Below are 15,856 nucleotides of genomic sequence, written 5' to 3'. Positions count from 1 at the left end.
CCCGCCCCCGCCGCCCGCACAGGCCCCGCCCCTGCACCCCTACAAGTGCACCATGTGTAACTACTCCACCACGACTCTGAAAGGGCTGAGGGTGCATCAGCAGCACAAGCACTCCTTCTGCGACAACTTGCCAAAATTCGAGGGGCAGCCCTCCAGCCTGCCAGCGGACGGCGAGACGGACAGCCACCCCTCTTCCAGCAACACTGTGAAGAAAAGTCAGACCTCAATTCTTGGGCTGTCCTCCAAGAACAATTTTGTAGCTAAGGCCTCTAGGAAACTCGCTAATGACTTTCCTCTCGACTTATCGCCCGTGAAGAAGAGGACCCGGATTGACGAGATAGCAAGCAACCTGCAGAGCAGAATTAACCAAACCAAACAGCAGGAAGATGCGGTGATCAACGTGGAGGATGACGAGGAGGAGGAGGAAGACAACGAGGTGGAGATCGAGGTGGAGCTGGACCGGGAAGAAGAGCCGCCGGAGCCCGTCCTGGAGGTGCCCACGTCCTTCTCAGCGCAGCAGATCTGGGCGAGAGACGCCTCTGAGCCCCAGAAGGAGCCCAACTTCAGAACTGTCACCCACGATTACAATGCCACCAACGGGGCTGAGATAGAGCTCACCCTTTCTGAAGACGAAGAGGATTATTATGGCTCCTCCACGAACATGAAAGATCACCAGGTTTCCAGCGCTGCTCTGCTCAACACCCAGGCTCCTATCTACGGCACTGAGCACGGTAATGAAAATGCGGACTTTAGCGACTCGGGAAGGCTTTATTATTGCAAACACTGTGACTTTAACAACAAATCTGCCCGGAGCGTCAGCACCCACTACCAGCGCATGCACCCGTACATTAAATTCAGCTTCAGGTACATCTTGGACCCCAACGATCACAGCGCAGTGTACAGGTGCCTGGAATGCTACATCGATTACACCAACTTCGAAGACCTGCAGCAGCATTACGGCGAACACCACCCAGAAGCCATGAACGTCCTCAACTTCGACCACTCGGACCTGATCTACCGGTGTCGGTTTTGCTCCTACACGAGCCCCAACGTCCGAAGCCTGATGCCGCATTACCAGCGAATGCACCCCACCGTCAAGATTAACAACGCGATGATATTTTCGAGCTACGTGGTGGAGCAGCAGGAGGGGCCGAACACAGAGTCCCAGACGCTGAGGGAGATCCTGAATTCGGCTCCCAAGAACATGGCCGCGTCCGCTGCCGTGGCCCGTGGCGGCGGGGTGCCAGCTCCGTTCCCTAAGAACACCCCTTCCAAGACCTTTCCTCCAGAATGTGAAAATCAGAAGGACCCCTCGGTCAGCACCGTTGTCGTGTACGATTGTGACGTTTGCTCCTTCGCGAGCCCCAACATGCACTCTGTGTTGGTTCATTATCAGAAGAAACACCCGGAAGAAAAGGCCTCCTACTTTAGGATCCAGAAAACCATGCGAATGGTGTCTGTGGACAGGGGCTCTGCCCTTTCTCGGTTGTCATTTGAGGTGGGTGCTCCAGTGTCTCCCAAAATATCCGCCATGGGTTCCCCACCCCCCCCACCGCCCCCGCCACCAGACCTCGGTACCGAGCTTTACTACTGCAAACACTGCTCCTACAGCAATCGGTCAGTTGTGGGAGTCCTTGTCCACTACCAGAAAAGACACCCAGAGATAAAGGTTACCGCCAAATATATCAGACAGGCTCCTCCCACAGCCGCAATGACGCGAGGGGCCGATGGGCCCCAAGGCTCCCCCCGGGCACCGGCCCCCAGGCAGCAGCTCAGCCGGAGCGGCTCCGAGAGAGACGGCCCTCCGGCGGAGAGTGAGATGTTCTTCTGCCAGCACTGTGATTACGGGAACCGCACGGTCAAAGGTGTCCTCATCCATTATCAGAAGAAGCACCGAGACTTCAAGGCCAACGCGGACGTGATCCGGCAGCACACAGCCACCATCCGAAGCCTCTGCGACCGTAACCAGAAGAAGCCTGCCGGTTGCGTGCTGGTCCCCTCCTCGAACGTGGAGCGGGACAGAACGAAACTCCGGGCGCTCAAGTGTCGTCAGTGCTCGTACACCTCCCCCTACTTTTACGCACTGAGGAAGCATATCAAGAAAGACCACCCTGCCCTGAAGGCCACAGTCACGTCCATCATGCGGTGGGCATTTCTAGATGGCTTGATAGAAGCTGGCTACCACTGCGAGTGGTGCATCTATTCCCACACAGATCCCAACGGTTTGCTCCTCCATTACCAGAGGAGGCATCCCGAGCATTACGTTGATTATACGTACATGGCCACCAAGCTCTGGGCTGGGCCAGACCCATCCCCTCCCTCTCTCACGATGCCAGCTGAAGCCAAAACGTACAGATGCCGAGACTGTGTTTTTGAGGCCGTCTCCATCTGGGACATCACCAATCACTACCAAGCGTTCCACCCCTGGGCCATGAATGGGGATGAGTCCGTGCTGCTGGATATCATCAAGGAGAAAGATGCTGTCGAGAATCCCATCCCTCCGCCTGAAGAGCTCGTGGGCCCTGTGAATTGTGAAAACAGTATGCCGGCCCCCCCCGAGCAGGAAGCTGAATGCCCCGAGGACGCCAGGCTTTCCCCGGAGAAGAGCCTCCAGCTAGCGTCAGCCAACCCCGCCATCTCCTCTACCCCGTACCAGTGCACCGTGTGCCAGTCCGAGTATAACAACCTGCACGGCCTTCTGACCCATTATGGGAAGAAGCACCCAGGCATGAAAGTAAAGGCTGCTGACTTTGCCCAGGATATCGACATCAACCCGGGCGCCGTCTACAAATGCAGGCATTGCCCCTACATCAACACCCGCATCCACGGTGTCCTGACCCACTACCAGAAGCGACACCCGTCCATCAAGGTGACTGCTGAGGACTTCGTGCACGACGTGGAGCAGTCCGCCGACATAGCCCAGAACGACGTGGAGGAGACGAGCAGGATCTTCAAGCAAGGGTACGGCGCCTACCGCTGCAAACTGTGTCCCAACACGCACGGCACTTTGGAGAAGCTCAAAGTCCACTACGAGAAGTACCACAACCAGCCTGAATTCGATGTCTTTTCCCAGCCCCCCCCGAAGCTGCCCGTGCCCCTCGAGCCCGAGATAACCACTGAAGCGAGCCCCTCCCAAGTCTCCGTGGCCGAGGACGAGGTGGGAGAGGAGCCCGTGTCCGCGTCGCACTTCGCGGCCTCGCACCTGGTGTCCCACACCGTGTTCCGGTGCCAGCTCTGCAAGTACTTTTGCTCCACGCGGAAGGGCATAGCCCGGCACTACCGCATCAAGCACAACAACGTGCGCGCGCAGCCTGAGGGCAAGAACAACCTCTTCAAGTGCGCCCTGTGCGCCTACACCAACCCCATCCGCAAAGGGCTGGCCGCCCACTACCAGAAGCGCCACGACATCGACGCCTACTACACCCACTGCCTGGCGGCCTCCAGGACCATCAGCGACAAGCCCAGCAAGGTGATCATCCCGTCGCCGCCCAAGGACGACTCCCCGCAGCTCAGCGAGGAGCTCCGGCGCGCCGTGGAGAAAAAGAAATGCTCCCTGTGCCCCTTCCAGTCCTTCAGCAAGAAGGGCATCGTGTCCCACTACATGAAGCGCCACCCGGGGGTGTTCCCCAAGAAGCAGCACGCCAGCAAGTTGGGGGGCTACTTTACCGCCGTCTACGCCGACGAGCACGAGAAGCCGGTGCTGATGGAGGAGGAGGAGAGAGGCGGCTTCGAGAAGGCCGAGGTGGAGGGCAGCGAAGGGCAGGAAATCGAGTGGCTCCCGTTCCGCTGCATCAAGTGCTTCAAGCTGTCCTTCAGCACGGCGGAGCTGCTGTGCATGCATTACACGGACCACCACAGCCGGGACCTCAAGAGGGACTTCGTCATCCTGGGCGGCGGCCCCCGCCCGCAGAGCTCCGCCTACCAGTGCAAGCACTGCGATAGCAAACTGCAAAGCACGGCGGAGCTGACCTCACACTTGAACATTCACAATGAGGAATTCCAGAAGCGTGCCAAACGTCAGGAGAGGAGGAAACAGCTTTTGAGCAAGCAGAAATATGCAGATGGTGCTTTTGCAGATTTCAAACAAGAGAGGGTAAGGATATGTTTTGCTTTCCCTTCCCCCAGGAGGCCTCTCATCACTGGTGCCCACATGCACGTCTTCGCTGCCAGCCAAACCGCTACGGGCTTCCTAGTGACTTAGCCTGCCAGAGAGCTCAATAAGTCAATTAAACATTTCGAGCTTGATTATCCCCCCCGTGTTCTACGCTCACCCTTCTCCCCGGCCCCGTCCCCCTCCCTCTCGCCCCTCCCAAGGTTCCCCAGGGGAGGGTCGGGTGGCTTTTCTGTATTTCTCTCTGCCAAGTAGCCGTATCCGAGGCCTAGTTACAGGACAACGCTCGCTCTCTTTCCCAAGGCAGTTGCGGGCCGTCTCTTGGTATCGTTAGCGCTCTGCAAGTACTTTTGCTCCACGCGGAAGGGCATAGCCCGGCACTACCGCATCAAGCACAACAACGTGCGCGCGCAGCCTGAGGGCAAGAACAACCTCTTCAAGTGCGCCCTGTGCGCCTACACCAACCCCATCCGCAAAGGGCTGGCCGCCCACTACCAGAAGCGCCACGACATCGACGCCTACTACACCCACTGCCTGGCGGCCTCCAGGACCATCAGCGACAAGCCCAGCAAGGTGATCATCCCGTCGCCGCCCAAGGACGACTCCCCGCAGCTCAGCGAGGAGCTCCGGCGCGCCGTGGAGAAAAAGAAATGCTCCCTGTGCCCCTTCCAGTCCTTCAGCAAGAAGGGCATCGTGTCCCACTACATGAAGCGCCACCCGGGGGTGTTCCCCAAGAAGCAGCACGCCAGCAAGTTGGGGGGCTACTTTACCGCCGTCTACGCCGACGAGCACGAGAAGCCGGTGCTGATGGAGGAGGAGGAGAGAGGCGGCTTCGAGAAGGCCGAGGTGGAGGGCAGCGAAGGGCAGGAAATCGAGTGGCTCCCGTTCCGCTGCATCAAGTGCTTCAAGCTGTCCTTCAGCACGGCGGAGCTGCTGTGCATGCATTACACGGACCACCACAGCCGGGACCTCAAGAGGGACTTCGTCATCCTGGGCGGCGGCCCCCGCCCGCAGAGCTCCGCCTACCAGTGCAAGCACTGCGATAGCAAACTGCAAAGCACGGCGGAGCTGACCTCACACTTGAACATTCACAATGAGGAATTCCAGAAGCGTGCCAAACGTCAGGAGAGGAGGAAACAGCTTTTGAGCAAGCAGAAATATGCAGATGGTGCTTTTGCAGATTTCAAACAAGAGAGGGTAAGGATATGTTTTGCTTTCCCTTCCCCCAGGAGGCCTCTCATCACTGGTGCCCACATGCACGTCTTCGCTGCCAGCCAAACCGCTACGGGCTTCCTAGTGACTTAGCCTGCCAGAGAGCTCAATAAGTCAATTAAACATTTCGAGCTTGATTATCCCCCCCGTGTTCTACGCTCACCCTTCTCCCCGGCCCCGTCCCCCTCCCTCTCGCCCCTCCCAAGGTTCCCCAGGGGAGGGTCGGGTGGCTTTTCTGTATTTCTCTCTGCCAAGTAGCCGTATCCGAGGCCTAGTTACAGGACAACGCTCGCTCTCTTTCCCAAGGCAGTTGCGGGCCGTCTCTTGGTATCGTTAGCGCTTCTCAGCCATGTCTTGGTTTGCAGTGTCGGCTACAGGAACCTAACGTCTCCAGGAGTAGAGTTTTTTTTTTTTTTTTCTTTTTTGGTCAAGAAGTTCGCTAATGGCGTAGCTGTGCGACGTTTCACCTGTGTAGTTGAAAAATTGGTTTGAAAACCAGATAACTTGGTGGCAGTGACAATGAGGCTTCAGCACCGAGATCCTCTCTCCTCACAAGTCGTAACCTGTTTGGGTTCTGGAGACTTCTCGCGCGCGCGTGCACAGTGGGCAGCGCGCCTCGCCCCTGACGAATCTGTTATGTAAAACTGCTCGCCGTGTTATCTCCCTTGGTTTTTAACCTGCTAATCTGCTTTAACGTAAAATCTGCTAGTAAGCTGCAAGAATAAATGCCGGCCATTGAGGGAGGGCTCGGAGTACTGATGGCTACCACTGTATTTTACCAGCCTTTTGGTCACTTAGAAGAGGTGCCAAAGATCAAGGAGAGGAAGGTGGTGGGCTACAAATGTAAATTCTGTGTGGAAGTGCATCCGACGCTCCGGGCCATCTGCAACCACCTGCGCAAGCACGTCCAGTACGGCAGTGTCCCGGCCGTGTCAGCCGCCGTGAAGGTGAGCACTGGGAAGGTCTGGATGAGGAGTCTTGTGTGTGAGCCCTTCGAGTTCCTAATTCACGCCGTTGCTCAGAGCCGCTCAGGAAAGGGCGACCCCCAATGTGTGGGCGTTCCTGAGTTATGCTGGGATCGGTCTGGCTTGTTTTGATTTCTTTACAGGTTGGATCCTCCTCATCTTCCGTGTTTCGACCCGGTTGCGTTTCGATCTGGTTCCCTTCCACGCGGATAGTCTGGTGGAAACAGAAGATCCGGGCCTCTCGGTACAGGAGGCTTTGGGTCTCCCTTCTGTGCTGCATTTAGTGCCGTCAGGTGTTTGCTTTTGCAAGCGGCCCGGGCTCTTGAGAGGAGTCCAGTGGGTTCTGTTCCCATCCTCTTCTGCACCTCCCACTGCCTGACTTCTTGTTGTTCTCATCTGGCGAAGGTGCAGAGAGCCCGGGAGAATCTGTCTTTTACTTCTTATCCTGGGTCCCCGGAGAAGCGTTCAGAAACGTTAAATCTAAAACTGAAAGCCTTCAGGTCACAGTTGGCCCTGTGAGCCCTTTTGACCTGATTTGTCTCCTCCATCCCCTCTCCCTCTGTGTTGCTGGCGAGCACCTTCTCTCTGCCCCCGACCAGTATTAGGCCACCTGGTTTGAAGATCATAATCCTAAAATGAGCCCCTGGTTCAGTGACCAAGCTGCCATCCCTGCCTTCCAGGGTATTGCTAACCGCTTAGTGTTGAGCAGAGAAGTCAGTTCAGGGCTCTGCTCTCTGTCTCTGGATACGTGAATTCATTTCTGTCATCAGCCCTTCTTGATCTTGAGTCCTGTTTTGCCAGTGTGGCGTGGAGGCGCAGCTTCTGCTCTTCCCATTGAAGACTGAAGCCTTGCGGCTGGCGGCACAACAGTGAGTGGCACCGGGACAGCATCAGTCGGCTTCCTGCCCGCCACCAGGGTGTGTCCCAGCCTTGCGTCCCATAATTGCTCAAGGGAGACAGCGGCTCTTCCCATGTAATCGGTAATCCAGAGGAGCCACCCCAAACCAGGCTAGGCTGCTTCTTAATTTTTTTGAACTGATTGTACAGCAACCTTCGGTCAAGGGGTGATGTCACCGCCTGTGAGATGGGGATGAGCGTGGTGGCAGAGAGCTGGGTCTTGCAGTTTCCTTCATTTCCCGAGGGTGTTCCAAGCCTCCCAAGTGACCATATACCACACCATTCTCCTTTTTCCCCTTCCTTCCTCTCTTCCTTTCTCTGAGCCATAACCCTAACCTGCTTTATATCAGTTTCGGTAGGATCCCAATTTGAATTTTCTCTTTAAGATAGAAGGTAAGTGAGTGAACTGTCTTCAAAGTGGGAGAGCCTCTTCCTCACCTTTCCCAGACAGTAGCAACCTGTGTCCGGATATGTTGCCCTCACATCACCACCACTGCATGAAGGATGGCAGTTGGGTTTGCCCTCCCTCTGGGGGGAGCTGGAGAGGCAGGGGAGGAAGCCTTAACAGGAAGTGCTTAACAGGAGTTTGGGAGAATGAAGGGAGAGGAAGAGAGCTGGGAGCGATGATGATGGATATTTATTTTGTCGGTGGGGCATGTGTGTGTGTGTGGTTCTCTTAGCAGGAGGCTGAAGACCCTTCCCACTTGTTCCTGGATGGACTGGAAGCAGCCAAAGATGCCAGTGGCGCCCTGGCGGACCGGGTGGATGGTGAACACTGCTTGCTTGATGGAATGTTGGAGGATGAAACCCGGCCGGGGGGATACCATTGTAGTCAATGTGACAGAGTCCTGATGTCCATGCAGGGGCTGCGTTCTCATGAGAGGAGCCATCTGGCCCTGGCCATGTTTACCCGCGAGGACAAGTACAGCTGCCAGTATTGCTCCTTTGTTTCTGCTTTCAGGCACAAGTAAGTGCTCACCAAGTGGGTGCAAGTGGTAACTGGAGGAGGTGGAAGGCAGGAGCGCTTGGAGGTGTCTGAAGGTCCCGCTCATGGTTCAGGCCTGCCGTTTAGTTGGCTGTGTTACCTCGAGCCTCTGTCACCTCACCTGTCAAATGGGGCTGAGAACAGGAGATTGTTCACCTGACATCAGATTTGGCAAAATCGGGCATTTAGAAAAAAAATTGAAGTATAGTTAATTTACGAGGTTGTGTAAATTTTAAGTGTACAGCAGAGTGATTCAGTTACACACACACACACACACACACACACACACACACACACACAATACACATACGCATTCTTTCTCAGACTCTTTTCCGTTACAGGTTATTACAAAATAACGAGTATAGTTCCCTGTGCTATACAGTAGGTCCTTGTTGTTTACCTATCTTATATAAAGCCGTGCAGCGGTCCCCAACCTTTTTGGCACCAGGGACCAGTTTCTTGGAAGACTGTTTTCCACGGGGCGGGGGGTTGGTTCAGACAGTAATGTGAGTGATGGAGAGTGGCGGATGAAGCTTGCTTCACTCGCTCGCCCGCAGCTCACTTTCTGCTGTGCGGCCTGCTTGGGGGACCCCTGTAGTAGTGTGTATCTGTTAATCCCACACTCCTAATTTGGTCTCCCCGGCCCCTGCTGTCCCCTTTGGTAACCATAAGTTTGTTTTTTATGTCTGTGAGTCTGTTTCTGTTTTGTAAATAAGTGCATCTGTATCATTTTTTTTTAGATTCCACATACAAGTGATATCATATGGTTGTTTATCTTTCTGTGTCTGACTTACTTCACTAAGTATGATCATCTCTAGTTGCATCCCTGTTGCTGCAAATGACATTATTTCATTCTTTTTTATGACCTAGTGATATTTCATTGTATATATGTGCCACATCTTCTTTATCCATTCATCTGTTGATGCACATTTAGGCTGCTTCCATGTCTGGGCTATTGTAAATAGCACTGCTATGAACATTGGGATGCGTGTATCTTTTTGAATGAGAGTTTTCTAAATTGGGCATTTTCTTAAATGATAATTTTGGAGGTATTGCTACGACTTACACAAGGAAAGACCAGAGAGTAGATGAGTTCACTGGTGCATCTGTCAAACATTCATCCAGAACCTAATCATCATTTGAGGAAGTAAAGTTCCATCTGGGAAATTTTAAGCGGCTAAGGAGGTAAAATTAGGACTTTTTAACCCGTATGACCAAAGGGTCATTGCTTGGCATTTTTAAAAAGACCTGGAATGGTAAAGAAGTTTATCGATGCCAGAGAGATGCTTGAAGTACAGGGTGGGTTGAGGAGACGGAGTTTCCTGCTACCTGGCACAGCTTTGAAATTGAAAATTTGGGTTTTTGTGTGAGGCTTTTCGGGGTGATAGGAAGAGGGGTGGTTCTGAGAAGAAACAACCTTTTGTTGCCTTTCTCTCACAACTGTATGAGAGAGAAATTTTCAATAACGTGTTCTACAGTCTTGGATGAAGGTGACTGATTGTGAGACTGACACGCTGTTTATTTTTATCATAATTGAAAATAAGTGATGGGCTGTTTGCTTCTTAAAAAAGATAAAGTGCTAGTTAGTGGCTGTTGAAAGGCAGAAAGAGGTGATGCTTCCACAGAGGTTAGGATGGGTTGCAAACTCTTTTATGATTATACAGAGCCTAGTATCCAATCTTTGTCATCAGATTCATGCCCTGGCCTCAAACTTGTGTAGTTCTCATCCGTTCGATGAGTATTTGTTGGACAGCAACTCTCAACGTCTTCTGACACACACAACCTCAATAAATCGTTGTGAATAAATGAATATGCCCTGTTGTTGAGGTTTCGGGGGAATATAAAGATGAATAGCACATGGTCGGTGATCTCAGGGAACTTAGGGTCTAGTCGGGTTATAAGTAAAGCAAGCACACAAATGACTTGGCAAAATAAGGCACATGTCTTTAAAAAAAAAAAATGTATCAGTAAAATGCAATGAAGTTTCAAAGAAGGGAGATGGTACATCTACTTTGGAAGAATCGGGAAGGTTTTATGGAACAGGGAGCATTGGAGTCAAGTCTTAAAGTAGGAAGACAGGACCTGCCAAGTTTGGAAGGAACATGCAATGTGGAGGAAACGATGAGAGAGTAGGGCCCTGAGGAAGAGATCGATGCTTAGGGGGGACCAGCTGGCGGTCTAGTTGGACTAATTTTTAAGTGATATGTAAAGGAACAGTAGAAGGTAAAGTCTGAATACCTGAGTAGAGACAGCATTTGGGGGTCTTTGAATGCAGAATTAGTGCTTTGTAATATACATTTTTACTGGTAAAAGGAAGACTCTGAAACGAGTAAAGGCATCTTAATCACTAACATTTATTGAGCCTTACTGTGTGCCAGGCACTGTGCTCCGTGCCTTCAAGTATTACCTCATTTTATTCTCAGAACAGCCCTATGAGGTATGGTCCCATTATTATCTCCCTTTCATAGGTAAGGGAAGTGAGGCCTTTTAATATAGAGGGGTTATGGAACTTGCCCAAGGCCACTCGGCTTATGAGTAATAGCTGGCATTTGATCTCAGGCAGTCTGACTCCAGCGCTTGTGCGTTTGAGTTGGAAAAAAGATGGGGGGGACCAATTAGGAGGCGGTGATAGTAGGTGATCCACGAAGTTAGAATGGGACTTTGGGAGCAGTTGAGGGAAGGAGGATCTTCATGTCTTGGGAAAATTGGCTTACTGGAGGGCAAGAGGGACAAAGTACAGTACAAATGGCACGGAGGTTTCCAGGCTGGTTGACTGACAGCTTGGAAGTGTTCTTTCTACAAAAGGAATGAAGAAGAGAATTTGTTTGGGATTTAAAAAAACTGACGTGTTTGTTTCAGGCTGGTTGAGTTTAGGATAGCTGAAGGACATTCAGCGGGAGGTGTCCTTAGGCAGTGTGGAAAGGGCTGCTTTGGAGCTTGGGAGAACATTATATATTTAAATGGTAAGCAGTACTGTTCCCACATGAGTCATTTAGAATGGAATCTAGTTCTCCGGGGCATTGATACAAATTAAATTAGAACATCTTCCCACACCTCGTTTGGTAGATTTATTATTTTTTTAGAGTAGTAATTATTATGAAATACTGGGAAATTATAATTAAATCATTTCTTTATAAGTTGCTTCTGGAATACGGATGTACAGCAAACATGGTTTTATCAGAAGCCATGGCCAGCCTTTGGATCACATGATTTCCTGTAAACACACCTGCACTGGACCTCCATATTTAGAAAGACCTTGAAAATAGCCCATTGCAAGTGCCCTGCTCAAGTGTTCGCAGCGGAATTAAGATTTAAGAAGAAAGTCAGCCTTTTTTACATGCAAAATTTCTCTAATTCCCTTTTTTTTTTTTTTTTTTTTTTTTTTTATGGTATAAGTTCAAGGACTCTTCGATAGGCACCTCATTGACTTTTCAGAAAACTTAAATTTGTCCATATTTTACCTTTTCTGTGTAGATGCCCTCTTCCACTTCACAGTACTTTAGGGAAGGGAAAATAAGTCTACCAAGACCTGTTTCCATTGCCACGTCTCTCAATCCAAAAACAAGTTTGATCTCTTCTTTCCTTTAGCTTCTCCGACTCTTGCCAGTTTGCGTTTGTTTGTTTGTTTGTTTTCCTCCTGTAAGCACCATCCTTGGAAAGTAACAAAATGACTTTGAACAGCTTAGAAATGGGATTTCTGGAAAAGGGCAATGAGGAAATGTTGGATGCAACTTTTAATATTGTCATTTCCTTTGCTTTTCTTCTACATCAAGTTTGGATCGCCACATGCAAACCCACCACGGACACCATAAACCATTCCGATGCAAGCTCTGCTCCTTCAAGTCCTCCTACAACAGCCGGCTGAAGACACACATCCTCAAAGCTCATGCTGGTGAGTTGGTGTTCGCAGTGCACTAGTTCCCTGAGTTTGAAATTTAATAGTCTTCAGCGAGTGAAATTTTTAAGTCTCTTGCTCCATACACATGAGAATAAGTTTCTCTTGAGATGGTTGTGTATTCAGTTTTATTTTGATCTAATTAAAAAAATTAAAGAATGGCCCAAAGGCAAAATAATACCAAGTACCATGTCACGCATGTCATAGTTGATTCGTGCAACTAACACATACCTACTGCCAGATTCTTGCTACTCACAGGTTCTGTTTTCCAGGGAAATTTCTAAATTACCTGAACTTTCTAATGGAAATGCAAGAATTGGTACATCTCCTGAAGATAATTTCCAACTAAAATAAAGTGATAATCTTGGGGACGTTCAAAGGGACACAGAGACCTCAGGATGTGTGAGATTTCTCATGAGATGCCCTTAGATGCATTTCCACATCCCAGATAAGAAGTGACCTTGGGTCATGAGTGTCCAGGAGTTGTGTTGATCTCCATCACTCTGTCATCCCATCTCATCGTGCTCGTCTCATGAACATCCCTTACGTACCAGTCTCTGTACTAATAAGCATGGTATATTCATCATCTCATTTAATCTTCAGGGCAGTCCCAAAGGGTAGATGTTGTTGTCACCCTCAGTGTCAGATGAAGCCACAGAGACTCAGAATCCAGTGTCCTGCTCAATGCCACAGAGCCCATTCACTAAGGATTTGACTCCAGAACAAAAGCCTGCATCCTTGTCACTCACAGGATGCTGCCTCCCTCTCTCTTCTGCTCTTTTCTACTTGGCATATGATGGAGGATGCCCGCAGGTGGCTAATCAGAACTCATCCAAGAGAGGAAAGAGGCATGAGTAAGAAAGGCAGTGTGGCCAGGGTCTGGGGGGCCTCCTCCCAGGATGTCCCCAGTCCTCTGAGAAGCCCGGCTCCGCAGCAGCCTGTGGCCCTCTCAGAGGTGTTGTCAGCCTTTGAGGAACTCACATCAAACAAAGGAAAATTGGGGAACCAATAGCTTTAGAATAGCTAGCAATACTGTCAGAGATTCTTCTAGAGATCCAGTCTCTCCCCTGAGTTTCCTCAGCTAAGGTATTTAGAATTCTAGTTGAATTCTAGTTTCAAATTTTTCAATCAACTAGAATTTTTCTGTCTCATTTATTTGCTTCCCTTCCCTTATTAGCTTCTTATTAACTGCCTAGAACCCGAGTCCTTCACTTTTGTCATCTCCTCATCCCCTGTGGAAATACGGCCATGCCTCTGCTGTTTCCTGAAGGTTGGGTCCTGTTGAACAGGCCTAATGGAGTAAAACTACGGAAGCCTTCAGGATGCCCTAAGCCCACTGGGGGTGGGGGAGGGAATGGCAGATTAGCTGTATGGGCTCTTCTCTATCTTTTAGTATTTTTATATCTTCCAGAACACTTTACTAAAGTCCATGGAGTAAGAGGCTTCGGGGTTCAAACCACTCTTTTCTAACTGGTGTATCTTGTAAATTATTCACTCGGGACATTATCCTGGGGAGTTTTCCCCATAGATCTCAGCCTTGTCAAAAACACTTTACCAGTGGGAGTTGGGTAAGTGATTTGGCCTGTGGGAAAGACTTTAAAAAAGTGCCACAGGCTACACACTGACTCCAGGGCATTGAGCTGAAGTGTATATTCTTGGAGCTGACCAAGCAGAGTGGTCTTCTGTGCTTGCTGGTTTGCAGGAAGGAAGCATCCAGAGAGAGAGGGTGGGAGCATCGTAATCCAGTTCTCCACACACCTTGAACCGTTGGTGTCTATGACTTGGTCTTAGCTACAGAGAGTGGCTTGGCTTGGAGAAAGCCAAATCATTTTCCAGAAGACTCTTGTCTGTTCTAGATGGAGTATTTTATTTTATTTTATAGGGTAAAAGGTAGTGCGTACTAACCAGATACTGGATTTGAATTCTCTCTCAGGTTATGCTACTTATAACCACCCACCAAGGTTCATATAGCCAGGTTTGCACTGAAAAATTGAGAAGTGGAATAAGGAGAGCAGTAGTATACAATATGACATATATTTATTATTTCAGTAAACACCATCATTCATACCCAGCATTATCCTGTAGCTAACAGGTCATGGTCTGAGGGGTGTGGAATTGACTGGTGTTCTCGTTTGGGTCCTCTGACTTCTTTGTGCTTCTCTTCTGCTTTGGGCTGTAGCATGTTGCATCATTCAAGGTTTTGTGTGGGTCTCTTCAAGGCTTTCTTGGAAATGCACACTTTGGGGGTCATCAGTGGTGAAAAGGAGGCTTGAATGCGGGACTTCAGATGCTGGTCTCACTTCGCGTGAAACCACTTAGTAGTTATAGGGGTGGCAGGAAAGTAACCATCTCAGCAGGGTAAAAGCAAGAGTGGAGGTTTAGGGCTTCCCTGGTGGCGCAGTGTTTGGGAGTCCGCCTGCCACTGCAGCGGACACGGGTTCGTGCCCCGGTCTGGGAAGATCCCACATGCAAAAAAAAAAAAAAAAAAAAACGTGGAGGTTTACTAGCTCATTCTTGCTGTGCTTTGGTGAGCATTTGTCCGTAGCACGTCAGCGCCGTCCTCAGTTCATATTCACTGGTCCACAAAACCTTCGTTACTAACAATCCTTTCTTCTCTTATTCCTCTCCTTCCTTTCCGTCTTCTCTGGCTTTTAAGTTTCACTTGAAAATAAATTTTAAAAATACATGTTCATTAGAAAAAAATTGAAAATGAAAGAAGAAATACAGTCAAGCCATTCATAATCTTATTATCTGAAGACCACTGTTGTTAATATTTGATAATATTTCCTTTCAACCATTTCCTCTATAATTATTTTCCATAGTCGTGATTATAATTTAATCTAAAACGTATTATGCTTTTCTGCTTATTTTTCTGAGTTTCAGTGTTTTAGTTTTCTGTGAATTGCCAACTCTTCAAGAATTTATTTTCATGAATAGTAATTTATCAAGAAGATATACCCACATTTACTTAATCATTTCCCTATGGTTGGAAATTTAGGTTGTTTCATCCCTTTTTCAAGCATAAATAATGTATACTTCTAAACAGAGATTTCTAAGTATTAAAGGGTATTTCCTTAATATAAATTCTCAGAAGTGGAATTATTGAGTTTCAGGCATGAGCTTTCTAAGCTTATTGTTATAAGAAGCAAAATTGCTTTCCGAGTTGATTGTACCAGTGTTTGTCCAGCGACATAAGGATGCCCATTTCACACCCTTGCTTCTTAAATGGCAATTCATGTAAAAGCTGACTTAGGGCAAAGGTAAATCGTATTGTCATTTAATTTGATCATAGTGATCTGTGCTGTATTTCAGTGGCATAAAAACAATGAAAAGGAAAGTACTTTGTAGAAAACCAACTTATGGTTACCAAGGGGGCGGGAGGAGGAGGGAGGGATAAATTGGGAGATTGGGATTGAAATATACACACTACTATGTATAAAATAGACAACTAATAAGAACCTACTGTATAGGTATTATACAGGGAACTCTACTCACTACCCGGTAATGGCCTATATGGGAAAAGCATCTAAAAAAGAGTGCATACATGTATATGTTTAACTGACTCACTTTGCTGTACAGCAGAAACTAACACAACAGTGTAAATCAACTATACTCCAATAAAAATTAAAGAAAGAAAATTACTTATTTTTACTTACATGTCCTTTTTATTGAAAAATATTGGAGCTAAATGCAGACACACATGTTTATATATATAAACACATCTCTCTCAGTTACAGAAATGACTTTTACCCATTTCTGTACTATTGATCAGATAGGGAAATGGAGTTTTG

The 15,856-nt window shown here is 49.0% G+C and overlaps 1 protein-coding gene across 1 annotated transcript in view; it reads left to right on the top strand.

Annotated features, from left to right (window-relative positions):
• ZNF462 (zinc finger protein 462) overlaps positions 1-15,856 on the top strand; it is a 109,113-nt gene that overhangs the window by 3,128 nt on the left and 90,129 nt on the right. Inside the window, exons 3-6 of the mRNA XM_007462442.1 lie at positions 1-4,093; positions 6,106-6,270; positions 8,049-8,152; positions 11,944-12,062. Of these exons, the coding sequence (XP_007462504.1) occupies positions 1-4,093; positions 6,106-6,270; positions 8,049-8,152; positions 11,944-12,062 (4,481 nt within the window). The remainder of the gene's footprint in view (positions 4,094-6,105; positions 6,271-8,048; positions 8,153-11,943; positions 12,063-15,856) is intronic.

The sequence above is a fragment of the Lipotes vexillifer genome, unplaced genomic scaffold (genome assembly GCF_000442215.2).
Source record: "Lipotes vexillifer unplaced genomic scaffold, Lipotes_vexillifer_v1.1 scaffold312, whole genome shotgun sequence".
Lineage (NCBI taxonomy): Eukaryota > Metazoa > Chordata > Mammalia > Artiodactyla > Lipotidae > Lipotes > Lipotes vexillifer.
Note: the sequence above shows the minus strand (reverse complement) of the source record. Positions and strands in the feature narration are given on the sequence as shown.